Raw genomic sequence first — 18,868 nt, forward strand, 5'->3', positions numbered from 1 at the left:
TTAGTTCATTTCCATCCACATCAACAGCATCACAAATTATAATAAATTATAATAATAATTAGTTTAGTTCATTTCCATCCACATCAACAGCATCACAAATTATAATAATAATTATAATAAATTATAATAATAATGAGTTTAGTTCATTTCCATCCACATCCACAGTATCACAAATTATAATAATAATTATAATAAATTATAATAATAATTATAATGAATAATAATAATAATGAGTTTAGTTCATTTCCATCCACATCAACAGTATCACAAATTATAATAATAATTATAATAAATTATAATAATAATTATAATAAATTATAATAATAATTTTAATGAATAATAATAATAATGAGTTTAGTTCATTTCCATCCACATCAACAGGATCACAAATTATAATAATAATTATAATAAATTATAATAATTATTAGTTTAGTTCATTTCCATCCACATCAACAGTGTCACAACACGTACCACGCTGTAATACCTGTATATATTATATATATATATAATATATATAATACGCTGTAATCCAATCATTCATTTTGGTTGATATAATTATATCATCATAGTCTCACCTGGACCAGTGCTGTCTGGTTTGTCTGAGGTATCAGTGCTGGAACATGTTTCCTCCTGAACACACACACACACACACACACACACACACACACACACACACAGACACACACACACACACACACACACACACACACACACACACACACACACACACACACACACACACACACACACACACACACACACACACACACACACACACACACACACACAGCTGTAAATTGTTTTAAACAAACATACAACATGAAATGAATAACTTTACATTTATAAATAAACTATAAATATTGTGTCAGTAAAAAGGCTTCATTTGTTTATGTTCTTATTGTATTTATTAGGTTAATACAAGCCTATAAGAACATGCATACCACATGTGTAGTAGTAGTCATTTTATTTTGGTCATAACCGGACAAATTCAACATATTCATCTTATCATATCAAACCATATCATATGTTAGACCAAAAAGAAAGAAAGAAAGAAAGAAGTAGAAAAGGAGAGAAAAAAATAACTCCTAAAAAGTTTTGGAAACTTTATTTCAGTCGATTATTTCTCCACTTCAATCCACACGTTTAGCTGTGTTTCTCATTCCTTACAAGTTATACCTCGTTGTAAAGGTGACTAAATGCTTTCCAATGATATCAAATACAATACCAGTTGTTATTATTGAAGGGCTAAAATAATAGACTGAATTAATGTTTCTGAACTTTTTTTAGGAGTTTCTTTCTTTCTTCTGCTCTCACCTTACAACTCTCCTCTCTCTCTTCTCCTCCGTCTGTTTTGTTCTCTGGTTCATCCCTCACTTCTTCACTCTTACATACACTGACACCACACACACAACACAACACAATTACAACACAACACAACAACACCACACACCACACCACACCACACCACACCACACCACACCACAACACACCACACACACCACACCACACCACACACAACACAACACACACACAACACCACACACACACAACACAACACAATTACAACACAACACAACACCACCACACACCACACACACAACACAACACAATTACAACACAACACCACACACACCACACAACACACCACACACAACACACCACACACACACAACACAACACAATTACAACACAACACAACAACACCACACACACACCACACACAACACAACACAACACCACAAAAGGAGAAAACAGGAGTTTCATCTCTTTTTTCATGTTTCATGTTTTAGTACAAACTCTCTAAAGCAGTGATTACTATGTGAATATAAAGCTATTTACACTAATTTACATTATAAACTCTCTAAAGCAGTGATTACTATGTGAATATAAAGCTATTTACACTAATTTACATTATAAACTCTCTAAAGCAGTGATTACTATGTGAATATAAAGCTATTTACACTAATTTACATTACAAACTCTCTAAAGCACTGATTACTATGTGAATATAAAGCTATTTACACTAATTTACATTATAAACTCTCTAAAGCAGTGATTACTATGTGAATATAAAGCTATTTACACTAATTTACATTATAAACTCTCTAAAGCAGTGATTACTATGTGAATATAAAGCTATTTACACTAATTTACATTATAAACTCTCTAAAGCAGTGATTACTATGTGAATATAAAGCTATTTACACTAATTTACATTATAAACTCTCTAAAGCAGTGATTACTATGTGAATATAAAGCTATTTACACTAATTTACATTACAAACTCTCTAAAGCACTGATTACTATGTGAATATAAAGCTATTTACACTAATTTACATTATAAACTCTCTAAAGCAGTGATTACTATGTGAATATAAAGCTATTTACACTCATTTACATTACAAACTCTCTATAGCAGTGATTACTATGTGAATATAAAGCTATTTACACTCATTTACATTATAAACTCTCTAAAGCAGTGATTACTATGTGAATATAAAGCTATTTACACTCATTTACATTACAAACTCTCTAAAGCAGTGATTACTATGTGAATATAAAGCTATTTACACTCATTTACATTACAAACTCTCTAAAGCACTGATTACTATGTGAATATAAAGCTATTTACACTCATTTACATTATAAACTCTCTAAAGCAGTGATTACTATGTGAATATAAAGCTATTTACACTCATTTACATTACAAACTCTCTAAAGCAGTGATTACTATGTGAATATAAAGCTATTTACACTCATTTACATTATAAACTCTCTAAAGCAGTGATTACTATGTGAATATAAAGCTATTTACACTAATTTACATTATAAACTCTCTAAAGCAGTGATTACTATGTGAATATAAAGTTATTTACACTCATTTACATTATAAACTCTCTAAAGCAGTGATTACTATGTGAATATAAAGCTATTTACACTCATTTACATTATAAACTCTCTAAAGCAGTGATTACTATGTGAATATAAAGCTATTTACACTAATTTACATTATAAACTCTCTAAAGCAGTGATTACTATGTGAATATAAAGCTATTTACACTCATTTACATTACAAACTCTCTAAAGCAGTGATTACTATGTGAATATAAAGCTATTTACACTCATTTACATTATAAACTCTCTAAAGTAGTGATTACTATGTGAATATAAAGCTATTTACACTCATTTACATTACAAACTCTCTAAAGCAGTGATTACTATGTGAATATAAAGCTATTTACACTCATTTTAACAAGACAAACAAGCTAAAGTTATAATCCATTTAAACAGCTTCATCGTTTAACACAAGGTGTCTTGATCAACAAAACAAACATTTTAGTTTTGTCGTCGAAGCTAGAGTGAACGCAGTATAGTGTGTGTGTGTGTGTGTGTGTGTGTGTGTGTGTGTGTGTGTGTGTGTGTGTGTGTGTACCTGTCAGTGAGGTCGATGCCCCCCTCCCCTCCCCCCTGCTCTGCGGACAGAGCGGTGACATCAGGCATCCCCACCCTCTCCAGGAAACACAGGTCTGGGTCCGCTCGCATGGCATTGTAGCGCTCATAACCTACACACACACACACACACACACACACACACACACACACACACACACACACACACACACACACACACACACACACACACACACACACACACACACACACACACACACAGTTTTAATAGGGAAACACACAACATTTACACAGTTTAAAACACACTTGAACCTACAAGTGTTTTTTAAACTGTAATTGAACCTACAACATTCTTGAACCCAACATATCCTTATTGACGACGTATCTCGTACTACTTGAAAGCAATACTGTACTTTATACACAACTCACATATACATATATATATATGTTGCCCTCTAAAACACTGCTAATTTCCCAGTGCGATATTACACCAGCCAAGTGGAACTTGATTTAGTCTTAGCCTTAAATAGATATACTTTAAACCTTTGTTATTGTAATTAAATTGTATTTTTCCTGTGTAATGTAATGTAATGTAATGTACAGTCTGCCTGTTTTAGTTTTTTTTACGTGTTTTTCTGTGGGAAAAGCGGATATAAATTAGCATCTTTGCTAAATACAGTATATTTACGTATGCTGTGTCCCGTCTAAATGAACAAATAAAGTAAGGTAGACCCTACAACACTAGCCCTAACCCTACAACATTGAACCCTACAACACTAGCCCTAACCCTACAACATTGAACCCTACAACACTAGCCCTAACCCTACAACATTGAACCCTACAACACTAGCCCTAACCCTACAACATTGAACCCTACAACACTAGCCCTAACCCTACAACATTGAACCCTACAACACTAACCCTAACCCTAAAACATTGAACCCTACAACACTAGCCCTAACCCCACAACATTGAACCCTACAACACAAACCCTAACCCTACAACATTGAACCCTACAACACTAACCCTAACCCTACAACATTGAACCCTACAACACTAACCCTAACCCTAAAACATTGAACCCTACAACACTAACCCTAACCCTACAACATTGAACCCTACAACACTAACCCTAACCCTACAACACTAACCCTAACCCTACAACATTGAACCCTACAACACTAACCCTAACCCTACAACATTGAACCCTGCAACACTAACCCTACAACAATTAACCCTCGTTGAACATTCAGCGAAAACAGCAGATCTGCGAGCTCACAACGTGTGTCTTTGCGAAACGTTGTGAGCTCGCAGATCAGAGAGAGAGACATGGGAATGTGTGTAAACAACATCTGAAGAGAACTGAGCTCCTGACCTCTGGGTAGTTGAGTATAGTAGCATTTTTGTTATTTAGCAAGCTGCTAGTAGTTGTACCCTAAGTGCTTTTCTTTTCACACAGGCTCACTACTGGGGTTCCCCAATGCTGGGTTCTGGGTCCTCTTCTTTTCTCTCTCTACACTACATCTCTTGGTGCTGTCATCCACTCCCATGGCTTTTCCTACCACTGCTATGCCGATGACACCCAGCTGCTCCTCTCATTCCCCCCCTCTGACACCCAAGTGGAGGCACGCATTGCTGCTTGTCTGGCTGACATCTCGGAGTGGATGTTGACGCACCACCTGAAGCTCAACCTGGACAAGACCGAGCTGATGTTCCTCCCGGGGAAAGGCTGTCCGCACTGAGACATGGCCATCACCATTGATAATGCTGTGGTGACCTCAACTCGGACTGCAAAGAATCTGGGTGTGACCCTGGACGATCAACTGACGTTCTCGGCAAACATCGCATCAGTGACAAGGTCCTGCAGATTCCTCCTCTACAACATCAGGAGATTCGCCCCTTCCTCACGGAGAAGGTAGCCCAGGTGCTCATCCAGGCTCTTGTCATCTCCCGCCTGGACTACTGCAACTCCCTCCTTGCTGGTGCTTCGGCATCTGCCATCAGACCTCTGGAGCTTGTTCAGAAAGCTGCGCTCGTCTGGTGTTCAACCGCCCCAAGTTCTCCCACACAACCATCCTTCTCCGTTCTCTACACTGGCTCCCCGTAGCGGCTTGCATCCAGTTCAAAACCCTGGTGCTAGCCTATAGGGCAGTGAAAGGAACAGCTCCTTCTTACCTCCAGGCGTGGTCGATGCCTACACCCCTGCCCGACCACTTCGGTCTGCCACCTCGGGGCGACTGATTGCTTCATCACTCAAGGGTCCTTCTGGCCGATCCACACGGTCACAACTCTTCTCTGTTCTGGCCCCACAGTGGTGGAATATGGGCAGAGTCACTGCCCATATTTCGCCGCAGGCTGAAAACCCACCTCTTCAGGAAACACTACCCTTCCTCTCTGCCTGGCCTACTTGTTGTTCACTAGTTGTACGAACGCTTGTTTTCTATTGTTGTATTGTTTATTGGATCTCTTTTGATTTTGCTATTTTGTCTCATCTTTTTAAGGAAATAGGTAGCTGATATATTGCACTTTTACCTTAGCGCTAGGTATATTCTTGGTTGCTTGTTTTTGCAGAAAATGCACTTAAGACTTCTGGTGATTAGTAGTTTTGTTCCCTACCTATGTTGAATGCACTTATTGTAAGTCGCTTTGGATAAAAGCGTCTGCTAAATGACTGTAATGTAATGTAATGAATGTTCATCCCAGAATAAGAACGCTTAGAGTTCAAGAGGTTAACCCCCCCCCCCCCTCACCGTGTTTATGAACTCCAATCAGGAGACACTTGTCTGCGTCTGCATCCCACCATGAAGCTGGGATCTCGATGTAGTCGATGTCTGGCAGAGACACCTCCACTTTACTGAAACACACAAACACACAATCACTGCTAGGGTTATTGATGCTACGTGGCTGCTACAACCTTAGCAGCTACGTAGCATCAATAGCCCTAGCAACCACGAAGCATCAATAACCCTAGCAGCTACGTAGCATCAATAACCATAGCAGATATGTAGAATCAATAACCCTAGCAGCTATGTGGTATCAATAACCATAGCAGATATGTAGCATCAATAACCCTAGAAGCTATCTAGCATCAATAACCCTAGAAGCTATGTAGCATCCTTGCAGCTATGTGGCATCAATAACCTTAGCAGCCATGTAGCATCAATAACCCTAGCAGCTACAACCCTAGCAGCTATGTGGTATCAATACACCTAGGAGCCACGTAGCATCAATAACCCTAGCAGCTATGTAGCATCAATAATCATAGTAGCATCAATAACCATAGCAGCTACGTAGCATCAATAACCATAGCAGCTACGTAGCATCAATAATCATAGTAGCATCAATAATCATAGCAGCTACGTAGCATCAATAACCATAGCAGCTATGCAGCATCAATAACCATAGCAGCTACGTAGCATCAATAATAATAATAGCAGCTACGTAGCATCAATAACTCTAGCAGTTACGTAGCATCAATAACCCTAGCAGCTACGTAGCATCAATCACCATAGTAGCTATGTAGCATCAATAACCATAGCAGCTATGTAGCATCAATAATCATAGCAGCTATGTAGCATCAATAATCATAGTAGCATCAATAACTCCACCCTTGTGGAAGTTAAATGGTGGAGTTGTGGATAGGGCTCTATATGAACAAACGTGTTATATGAACAAAACGCATGGCGTTCTGTTTGTGTGACATGCATGATGCAAAGGTTTTTAAAGTGAAACTGGTCAAAGTCACTGGACACCTACTATATATACTATAGACAGTAAGGACCTCCTTCTATCTATATATAAATATATATATACTTATATAAACAAGGATTGACTTCTGCATCGCCGCTGATGCCATACCCACAGCACTGATTTCGACTAAACACAACAACTACACACCACATCTCTAAACATTCAACTACGGGTTCCACAAGAGAACATTATTAATTAAGAGACATTATTAATAATAATATTCCATTCGGATGAAGTTTTAAAGTCATTTATTAGGAAGATTTCAGCAGAGAGACAGCAACCAGACTATAAAACCAGACTCTAAACACTACCAGACTCTAAACACTCAACTACACACCACATCTCTAAACACAACAACTACACACCACATCTCTAAACACAACAACTACACACCACATCTCTAAACACAACAACTACACACCACATCTCTAAACACAACAACTACACACCACATCTCTAAACACAACATCTACACACCACATCTCTAAACACAACAACTACACACCACATCTCTAAACACAACAACTACACACCACATCTCTAAACACAACAACTACACACCACATCTCTAAACACAACAACTACACACCACATCTCTAAACACAACAACTACACACCACATCTCTAAACACAACATCTACACACCACATCTCTAAACACAACAACTACACACCACATCTCTAAACACAACAACTACACACCACATCTCTAAACACAACATCTACACACCACATCTCGGCACCACAGTAGCCACAGCGTGCGCGCTGAATTTACGTGGGTATTACGCAACTTCACATTACTCAGTACACATTTTCCACCTCGCAACATAATTAATTCCACTCACCGCATTTCTACCACAACGGAAGGGGAAACAGCTTCGCACCGTTTACCTTGCGCACCACCGAACGCCGCCGGCCACAGGCGAAACAACACGAAGCGGCGGCCATTGCAATCACCGTCCATCGCTTCAACCCCCGCTCCACACACACATTCTTTCCCGTCATTGCACCGTCTCTTCTGCGTCAGTACAATGCTACTACATTAACGCTCATTAGCGCGACCGTGGAAAACAACACGGCAGCACAACGCGCGACAGTGTCGTGCCGCTGCATCTGGTAAACACAATAGCCTTGGATCATGACAGCAAGGATTCGACAGTGATGTCATCATTATGCAACCCGGAAGTAAAGATACCAAGGATTCGTCAGTGATGTCAGTCGGGATGCCAGGTTTTCAAACACAAGCGGCAGAAACAAGCAAGGAGGTTCATGAAAATACAAAAGCCACAGGGAGCACCACGGTGGATCTATATGGGGTCTGAAGGGGTATGTGCTGTTTCGCGTGGCTCTCCAGGGGTTCCGTGAGGGGGTCCGGGGACCACCAGGAAAAAAATAATTTATATATATATTTGTTTTACTTTTCTTTTGGAAATTTGTATCCCGTGATTTTCGTCCCCAAAATGCGCGAGCGGCCGGACCTCTATTAGATATATATAGATATATATAGACACACATGTATATATAGAGGTATATATATATAATACCTGTATGGAAGTCCTTCTACAGACTGGTTGGCAGCTTCACCCAACACCTCCACCTTCAGATAATACAGCATCCTCACTCTCAACAACACCCTGGAGAGAGAGAGAGAGAGAGAGAGAGAGAGAGAGAGAGAGAGAGAGAGAGAGAGAGAGAGAGAGAGAGAGAGAGAGAGAGAGAGAGAGAGAGAGAGGACAGACAGACAGACAGACAGACAGACAGACAGACAGACAGACAGACAGACAGACAGACAGACAGACAGAGAGAGAGAGAGAGAGAGAGAGAGAGAGAGAGAGAGAGAAACAAGGAGTGGATGGAACTGCAAATCTTCAGATAATGATATCTTGGGTTCTGAACATTTTTTTCTCAAAAAAACACGTCAAACAGTTAACCCTTTATAAACTGACTTTTTGCAGTATTAACCCTTTCTAAACTGACTTGTTACAGTGTTGTATTAACTCTTTATAAACTGACTTGTTGCAGTATTAACCCTTTATAAACTGACTTGTTACAGTGTTGTATTAACTCTTTATAAACTGAATTGTTGCAGTATTAACCCTTTATAAACTGACTTGTTGCAGTATTAACCCTTTCTAAACTGACTTGTTACAGTGTTGTATTAACTCTTTATAAACTGACTTGTTGCAGTATTAACCCTTTATACACTGACTTGTTGCAGTGTTGTTTCAGGTGCTTCTTGTAGCTGTCGTCCTGTAGAACCACCTCAGGGTTGCAGTGAACCAACCAATCAGCGGTCTTCACTTCTGGAACGTTCAGCTGGTTCTTCAACTTCTTCCCCTTTCTACCCCTAGGAACTGGAGCTGAGAGACCTGAGGAGAGGAGAGGAGAGGAGAGGAGAGGAGAGGAGAGGAGAGGAGAGGAGACCAGAGGAGAGGAGAGGAGAGGAGACCAGAGGAGAGGAGAGGAGAGGAGAGGAGAGGAGAGGAGAGGAGAGGAGAGGAGAGGAGAGGAGAGGAGAGGAGAGGAGACCAGAGGAGAGGAGAGGAGAGGAGAGGAGAGGAGAGGAGAGGAGAGGAGAGGAGAGGAGAGGAGAGGAGAGGAGAGGAGAGGAGAGGAGACCAGAGGAGAGGAGAGGAGAGGAGAGGAGACCAGAGGAGAGGAGAGGAGAGGAGAGGAGAGGAGAGGAGAGGAGAGGAGAGGAGAGGAGAGGAGACCAGAGGAGAGGAGCAGGTTTTCATATCATAATTATGACATTTTGCCAAAATCTTGCGTGTAATCCACGTGATTTCTTATTTACATCTGAACAGCGTCATAGTAGCTTAGCAGCAACAGCAGGAGTATTTCCTCTCAAAACGGCGGATTTCAAAATAAGAGCCTCCCGTGACATGATTAGTCAACTGGTTTTATTTTTAAGTCTACTGCACTTAAAATGTTTTCGACTTCCGTTTTCTCTTTATGAGAGACTACTAAGGCTGAGTCGTCTGCGAAAAGAAATAAATGGCAGTTTACGGCTGCCTTCATGTCATTAACGTATAGCAAAAAGAAAAGAGGACCTAAGATGCTCCCCTGGGGCACCCCACTCGATAGAGTTAGTGGTGAGGACAGGGTGCCATTCATGTCCACCACCTGTTCTCTACCCAATAAGTAGGAACTGACCCATTGAAGTGATACACCGTTAAAACCCAGAGCCCTGAGCTTATCCAAAAGAATGTTATGATTTACGGTATCAAAAGCCTTCTGGAGGTCCAACATCACCATGCCACAGTAATTCCCATTATCGGCCACTGATCTAATGAAATCTGTTAGATAGAGCAAACAGGTGTCGGTGGAGTGGGACTTTCTAAAGCCTGATTGAAAGTCAAAAAGGAGGTTGTTTGCTGTCAAATAATCGTTAATTTGCTCATGTATAATTTGTTCAAAAACTTTTGAAACCGAACATAAAATGGAAATAGGTCGATAATTTCCAGGATCCGATTTGGTTCCCTTTTTGTACAGGGGTACAACTCTTGCCAATTTAAATATAGTGGGAAAATGACCTTGTTCGATTGACAAGTTGATTAGATGAGTTATGCAGGGAGCAATAACTTCAGCTGCATCAATTAAAAATGTGGCAGGGATGTTATCAGGACCCGTGGCCTTTCCAAGTTTCAGGGCCTTCAGTTTCTTTAGTACCACCTCTTCTGATACCATACTAAGAGAAAACCCATCAGGCTGGACACCCATTTGCTCATAAAAGCTGTGGATCCTCTGTGGTTCCTCAGATGTACTAGTAGCAGTAGGAAGCTTCTGTACCAAATTGCTGGCTCCACTTGTGAAGAAATCATTGAATCTGGCTGCAACTGTAGCTTTGTCATACGTTATAGACCCATTTATATCTAACCCTATGTTACCTTGTTTCTGTTTGGACTTTTCCTGAGTCCCTCAAGGTTTGAGCGTTGACCACAGCTTTTTTGAATCATTTTTGTACTCCTCAATTTTAGTCTTAAAATAATCCTTTTTTGCTTCAATTACCATTCGCTGTGCCTTGTTCCTAAGTATTTTATACTCTTTGAAGACATCAGGAAACTTACATTTGTTGAATTTACTTAGTGTTTTATTTCTCAGATGAATGATATCCAAAATATCTTTATTAATCCAAGGTTGAGTTCTCTGTTTAGTCCTAGTTTCCCTTAGCGGAAAATGTAAATGAATGGCAGAATGCTAACCAGAGTGGTTGTTAGCTGCAGTGCTAACAGTGTAATGTAAATGAATGGCAGAATGCTAACCAGAGTGGTTGTTAGCTGCAGTGCTAACAGTGTAATGTAAATGAATGGCAGAATGCTAACCAGAGTGGTTGTTAGCTGCAGTGCTAACAGTGTAATGTAAATGAATGGCAGAATGCTAACCAGAGTGGTTGTTAGCTGCAGTGCTAACAGTGTAATGTAAATGAATGGCAGAATGCTAACCAGAGTGGTTGTTAGCTGCAGTGCCAATGCTGTAATGTAAATGAATGGCAGAATGCTAACCAGAGTGGTTGAGCAGGGCCTGGTCTTGGCCCTCCTTGCTGGGGGTGATCAGGTCCCAGATGAAACTCTTGATTTTGTCGTCTCCTTTGTAGTGTCTGAGGCAGTAGACCAACAGAGCCCTGGAAACACAGAGTTAACACAATGTAACATCCATTAATACACCAGCAGAGCCCTGGAAACAGAGTTAACACAATGTAACATCCATTAATACACCAGCAGAGCCCTGGAAACACAGACTTAACACTAGAAAATGTCAGCAGATATTGGAATTTATTCCAAGATTGGAACTTTGATGATAGTGTGTACGTCAGATGGAACATTGACTGCATTACCGTGGATTGCCTTTTGTCTGCCTCTTGGCAAGCCAACAAGTTTCATGAAGGCAATACGTTGACTTACCAACCTTTCCTCTAACGGGTGCAAATCCTGCAGTTCTCGGGGTATGGCATCCAGTAATAAGTTGTTAGCCCAAGCCTGTGGAGGGAGTTTCCCCATTTTAATGGAGCGATGACATGTGTGACAGATCCAAGTGTTGTTTTGCTTGATTGCAGTTGGGTCTTTGTCCAGGAGACTTACAGTATCTATTGTTGCTGTGTACTTTGCAGGTTTTAACTTTACCACTGTTTCTCTGTAGAGCATTCGTTCACAGGAGAAACAGACATAATTGAGTCCACTTTCTGACATCTTCTTTAAGAATGCGGCACCAGCTTCATCAGCTTGAACGTCTTCTTGTTCTTTAGGTGATCTGTAGCATCTCTTCTTATTGGTGTAATCTGCTCCTTGATGTTGTCTTTCATCTATTGAATACTGTGACTTCTTCTCCTTTCGATGTTCTTTACAGACTCTTGTACTTTTTCTTCCAGAGAATGTAGCAATCTTTGCTGTGTCATGTTGTCAGCATTTGTGGATCGTCTTTGTTTTTTGTCATTTAGGGATTCAAGTGGTCTTTGTCTCTGTTTCTTAGCTTTGGCCTTCTGCTGTCGGCATTGCGCCTTTGCTTCTTCATGAGGTTTCAGACGATAATTTCCTGCTTCTTCAGTTTGCGTAATGAGAGTTAGTTGCATTACATTACATTACATTACATTACAGTCATTTAGCAGACGCTTTTATCCAAAGCGACTTACAATAAGTGTATTCAACATAGGTAGGGAACGAAAACTACTAATCACCAGACGTTTTAAGTACATTTCCTGCTAAAACAAGCAACCAAGAGTATACCTAGCGCTAAGGTAAAAGTGCAATATATCAGCTACCTACTTTCTTAAACAGATGAGACAAAAATGGCAAAATCAAATGAGCACGAGCTAAAACAAATAAGTGTATCGACTAAACAAGATCCAAGTTGCATTGTGTGATCTCAGCTGTGATCTCAGTTTGTACTGGAAAGTGCTGTTCCTGACTGTTCCTGAGCACAAGTCTCCGCCAGCAGCAGGGTTAGCTTTTGGTAAGGAATTTATTCCAAGATTGGAACTTCTTCTGCTAATATCTCCTGACTAAATGTTAGCTTGGCTGATGGCACTGATGTCACTTCGAAACGTGCACCGCAACGTTTCGAAGTGACTCACCTATCTATAGGTATGTATTTCGTCATGCGTCTCGCTAGCCAATCAAAGCACACCCTTTCAACATATTGTCACGTGTCACGTGAAGCTTGACCAATGTTAGCTTGGTGAAACCTACGAAAATCAAACGAAAACATACTCCACCAAGCCTTCGGCCTGGCGGAGACAACAATGTAACATCCATTAATACACCAGCAGAGCCCTGGAAACACTGAAATCAAATACAAATGAGATATCTGGGGGAGGGGGGGTCAAATAGAGAGTAAAATATGTGATTCACCTGCAGACCACCTCCATGTCTCGTTCTGTCAGATGCCACTTAAAACGACCCAGATTCATGATGTCACTCCATCTACCCCACCTAGAGAGAGAGAGAGAGAGAGAGAGAGAGAGAGAGAGAGAGAGAGAGAGAGAGAGAGAGAGAGGAATAGTGGGTTACTAACCCACTATTTTAATAACTATTTTAACCCGTTAATATGGGTTAACCCTAACCCTGGATGCTAGGGTTCATATCTCAACAGAAGAGAAACATGATGATGATGATGATAAAGACGACTTCCTCCTACCCGTAGATGAGAAGGGTTAAGGCTAGGGTTAAGGGTTACTAACCCGTAGATGAGCATGGTTAGGGTTAAGGGTTAAGGGTTAAGGGTTAGGTTACTAACCCGTAGATGAGCAGGGTTAGGGCTAGGGTTAAGGGTTAAGGGTTAAGGGTTAGGTTACTAACCCGTAGATGAGCAGGTTCTTCTCCACCCTGAAGCACTCTGCCCGAAGGTACCGCCGGCTGCGTTCTCCCAGGCGCCGCGTCCGGCACGGCCGTTCCTCTGAGTCGCTGTCCAGCTCAGAGAACTCCATCAGCTCATCGTCTTCAAACGAGTTGTAATGACGAGTCTGCTTACGAACCCGGGGCGTGTCTATGACCAGAGACTCCTGATGGAGAGAGTTAGGTTAACACTGTGTCTATGACCAGAGACTCCTGATGGAGAGAGTTAGGTTAACACTTCTTCTTTAGAAAGAGAGTAGGGTTTTACACTCCTTTACTCCTTTTGGTGGTTTAACCCTTCATCTGTCCATCCATCTTTAACCCTTCATCTGTCCATCCATCTCTAACCCTTCATCTGTCCATCCATCTTTAACCCTTCATCTGTCCATCCATCTTTAACCCTTCATCTGTCCATCCATCTTTAACCCTTCATCTGTCCATCCATCTCTAACCCTTCATCTGTCCATCCATCTTTAACCCTTCATCTGTCCATCCATCTTTAACCCTTCATCTGTCCATCCATCTCTAACCCTTCATCTGTCCATCCATCTTTAACCCTTCATCTGTCCATCCATCTTTAACCCTTCATCTGTCCATCCATCTCTAACCCTTCATCTGTCCATCCATCTTTAACCCTTCATCTGTCCATCCATCTTTTACCTTCTCTGATTTGGAATCGATCTCCAGCTCAGCGATCTTCGCCCATTTCTGCCAGAAGTTGGGATCATCCAGAGAGATGTCCGTTCTGTTCCCCGATGACACGAAACTGGCCTGGAGGAGACAGACAGACAGACAGACAGACAGACAGACAGACAGACAGACAGACAGAGTTTAAAAGCTGGTATATACACTCTCACTCCCAAAACAGACTATAGTGACTATGTGACTATAGACTATAGTAATAAAACATGACTTTTTTTTAAAAATTTGACCCAAAGACCAAGGAGATATGAATTTTTGAAGATCTTTATCTTTTCGCTCACCTTAGCGAAGGTGGATCCCTTCCCTTCAGACTGGATGGTGATGGTCTGGGTTCTTCTCTGGAGGATCTGGTCGATGTCTTCCTCACAGAACTTGGAGCCTTCGTCCTCCTCGTCCATCAGTGCTCCGTACGCGCCCTTCCTCAGGAGGTCTTCTAACTCCAACTTAGACAGCTGTGTCACCTGGACACACACACACACACACACACGTTTGTATTACTATACTTGTGAGGACGTCAATAGAAACACACAGAGCTAATTACACACACACACACACACACACACACACACACACACACACACACACACACACACACACACACACACACACACACACACACACACACACACACACACACACACACACACACACACACTCACCCCGTTCAGACTGCCCTTGCGGTTGATGTCTTGGAGGACAGCCTTATCGAGGCCCAGCTTGAGGCTGGCCTTGTCAAACATCTCTCTCTCGTAGGAGTTCCTGGTGATCAGCCGGTAAACCTTCACCGCTTTGCTCTGGCCAATCCGGTGGCAGCGAGCCTGGGCCTGTGGGGGGGGACGGGGACGGGGGGGGACATGTAGTCCACTTTGTATGTAGTTTTCGTTGATGAACAGTTTTGGTCATGGTTTTAGTCTACGGAATGAACACTCCCTCCATTACCTGTGGGTTCCAGTCAGGTAGGGTCAGGGTCAGGGTTAGGGTCAGGGTCAGGGTTAGGGTCAGGGTCAGGGTTAGGGTCAGGGTCAGGGTCAGGGTCAGGGTTAGGGTCAAGGTTAGGGTCAGGGTCAGGGTCAAGGTTAGGGTCAGGGTTAGGGTCAGGGTCAGGGTCAAGGTCAGGGCTGTGAATCTTCTGCTACAGTATCTCACGATTAGATTCTGATTCTTGGGGTCACGTTTCCGATTTTTTTTAAACAAATGATTCTCGACTCAAAATCGATTTATTTTCTATTCAAAACGATTCTTGATTAAAATAACTTTTTTTTAATTCAAAATCGAAAATAAAAAAACAACAACTTTTTAATTGATTTTTTGAAAATGAGAATGGATTCTGAATCGTCCAAAACATGAGAATCCTGATTCATATTTGAATCAATTTTTTCCTGCAGCCCTAGTTAGTGTCAGGGGTCAGGGGTCAGGGGTCAGGGTTACCTGCAGGTCGTTCTGGGGGTTCCAGTCAGAGTCAAAGATGATGCAGGTGTCCGCAGCGGTCAGGTTGATCCCCAGACCTCCAGCTCTGGTGCAGAGCAGGAACACAAAGCGGTCTGAGTCGGGTTTACAGAAGCGGTCGATGGCCGCCTGACGCAGGTTCCCGCGCACGCGCCCGTCGATGCGCTCGTACGTGTATCTGGAATCACAAAAACACATCATCGTTGATGTCGGCCAAAAGCTCATGTGTCCAAAAGCGTTAAAAAAACATTTTAAAATCGTGAAAATAGATGATCTACAAGCACCGAACGCGGTGGGAGCTTGTAGATCAGCTATTTTCACTACTTTTGTGTGACACTCTTGTATGAAGTAGGAAATAAATTAACAAAAAAAAGGTAAAAAGTGTAAATATGGAGATACGAGGTTGCTACAGTCTTTTTCACTAATCAGTTAAACAAGAAGTGAATGGAGCAGCAAATCTTCAAATGATGATATCTTGGGTTCTGAACGTTTAAAAAAAAAAAAAACACGTCAAACACGTCATTGGCACCCAGCGCCATCGCAGTTACTCAGTGAGTTAAGTGGTTAAGGGTGTAATGGTACTCAGTGAGTTAAGTGGGTAAGGGTTTAATGGTACTCAGTGAGTTTAGTGGTTAAGGGTTTAATGGTACTAGGTGAGTTAAGTGGTCAAGGGTTTAATGGTACTCAGTGAGTTAAGTGGTTAAGGGTTTAATGGTTCTCAGTGAGTTAAGTGGTTAAGGGTTTAATGGTACTCAGTGAGTTAAGTGGTTAAGGGTTTAATGGTACTCAGTAAGTTTAGTGGTTAAGGGTTTAATGGTACTCAGTGAGTTAAATGGTTAAGGGTTTAATGGTACTCAGTGAGTTAAGTGGTTAAGGGTTTAATGGTACTCAGTGAGTTAAGTGGTTAAGGGTTTAATGGTACTCAGTGAGTTAAGTGGTTAAGGGTTTAATGGTACTCAGTGAGTTAAGTGGTTAAGGGTTTAATGGTACTCAGTGAGTTAAGTGGTTAAGGGTTTAATGGTACTCAGTGAGTTAAATGGTTAAGGGTTTAATGGTACTCAGTGAGTTAAGTGGTTAAGGGTTTAATGGTACTCAGTGAGTTAAGTGGTTAAGGGTTTAATGGTACTCAGTGAGTTAAGTGGTTAAGGGTTTAATGGTACTCAGTAAGTTTAGTGGTTAAGGGTTTAATGGTACTCAGTGAGTTAAATGGTTAAGGGTTTAATGGTACTCAGTGAGTTAAGTGGTTAAGGGTTTAATGGTACTCAGTGAGTTAAGTGGTTAAGGGTTTAATGGTACTCAGTGAGTTAAGTGGTTAAGGGTTTAATGGTACTCAGTGAGTTAAGTGGTTAAGGGTTTAATAGTACTCAGTGAGTTAAGTGGTTAAGGGTTTAAGTGGCAAAATGTGTTTTTACTTCATTGATCCCATAGTCTGGAGTACGATCGCAAATCTTGGCGGAAATCACTACCAGTCAACTACAATAATATGTTACACTATAAACAATATTAACACTGTAATAAAGATAAAATATAACTACAATAATATGTTACACTATAAACAATATTAACACTGTAATAAAGATAAAATATAACTACAATATTATGTTACACTATGAACAATATTAACACTGTAATAAAGATAAAATATAACTACAATAATATGTTACACTATAAACAATATTAACACTGTAATAAAGATAAAATATAACTACAATAATATGTTACACTATAAACAATATTAACACTGTAATAAAGATAAAATATAACTACAATAATATGTTACACTATAAACAATATTAACACTGTAATAAAGATAAAATATAACTACAATAATATGTTACACTATAAACAATATTAACACTGTAATAAAGATAAAATATAACTACAATATGTTACAACCAAATGACAAAAAATGTTTATCGACAATTTTTTCTCACTAACAAAAACTAAAAATGAAATAAAAACTAAACTACATTTAAGACATTAAATATATTCACAATTTCATCAACAAATAAAACTAGACTTAAATGTGGGGGAAGGACTAGTGGAGAAGAGATCCAGGAGAACTAAAAGTCATTTTATGTTTGGTTGCGCTCGGGTGTTGAGCTCTGAAAATAACAGATCTAGAAAGCTCACAACGCGTCACGCTGCGACGCGTTGAGAGTTTGTAGATCGGCTATTTTCAGCATGCGACCAATTGTAAAATCAGCCATTATGACGCCATCAAGTCACCAACAAGATACATTTTAGTCGACTAAATCAACTGTAGTTTTAGTCGACTATAATCTTATGATATTTTGTCGACTAAAACTAGACAAAAACGTAAACATTTCAGAATAACTAAAATATGACTAAAACTAAATGGAATTTGATTCAAAAGACTAAAACTGAATCAAAATGTGTATCTGTGGCACCGACCGTCTCTGGATGAGGTAGTCCTCCAGGATGTCCAGACAGCGGACCATCTGGGAGAACACCAGCACCTTGTGTCCTCCAGACAGGAGCTTGGGCAGCAGCTTGTCGATGAGGACCAGCTTCCCCGCTGCCTGGATCATAGCCTGGAGCTGGAAGTCCCACGAGTCTGGACTGTGACTCTTCCTGAAGTTATCCAGGATCTTCTCCTCCGCTCCTATTGGATGGATGGAGACAGACAGACAGACAGACAGACAGACAGACAGACAGACAGACAGACAGACAGACAGACAGACAGACAGAGGGATACAGACAGACAGA

At 40.7% G+C, this 18,868-nt stretch overlaps 1 protein-coding gene across 1 annotated transcript in view; it reads right to left on the reverse strand.

Annotated features, from left to right (window-relative positions):
- Positions 1–18,868, reverse strand: part of LOC311048692 (uncharacterized protein) — a gene marked incomplete at its 3' end in the record, with an annotated part of 174,773 nt that overhangs the window by 91,631 nt on the left and 64,274 nt on the right. Inside the window, exons 19-32 of the mRNA XM_084061954.1 lie at positions 18,554–18,764; positions 16,121–16,316; positions 15,352–15,516; positions 14,974–15,153; positions 14,651–14,761; positions 13,955–14,157; positions 13,508–13,588; positions 11,666–11,784; positions 9,370–9,529; positions 8,705–8,794; positions 6,162–6,265; positions 3,434–3,563; positions 1,315–1,393; positions 576–630 (exon numbers count right to left, since the gene is read on the reverse strand). Of these exons, the coding sequence (XP_083918080.1) occupies positions 576–630; positions 1,315–1,393; positions 3,434–3,563; positions 6,162–6,265; positions 8,705–8,794; positions 9,370–9,529; positions 11,666–11,784; positions 13,508–13,588; positions 13,955–14,157; positions 14,651–14,761; positions 14,974–15,153; positions 15,352–15,516; positions 16,121–16,316; positions 18,554–18,764 (1,884 nt within the window). The remainder of the gene's footprint in view (positions 1–575; positions 631–1,314; positions 1,394–3,433; positions 3,564–6,161; positions 6,266–8,704; positions 8,795–9,369; positions 9,530–11,665; positions 11,785–13,507; positions 13,589–13,954; positions 14,158–14,650; positions 14,762–14,973; positions 15,154–15,351; positions 15,517–16,120; positions 16,317–18,553; positions 18,765–18,868) is intronic.

The sequence above is a fragment of the Gymnoscopelus microlampas genome (assembly GCF_963454915.1).
Source record: "Gymnoscopelus microlampas genome assembly, chromosome: 7".
Lineage (NCBI taxonomy): Eukaryota > Metazoa > Chordata > Actinopteri > Myctophiformes > Myctophidae > Gymnoscopelus > Gymnoscopelus microlampas.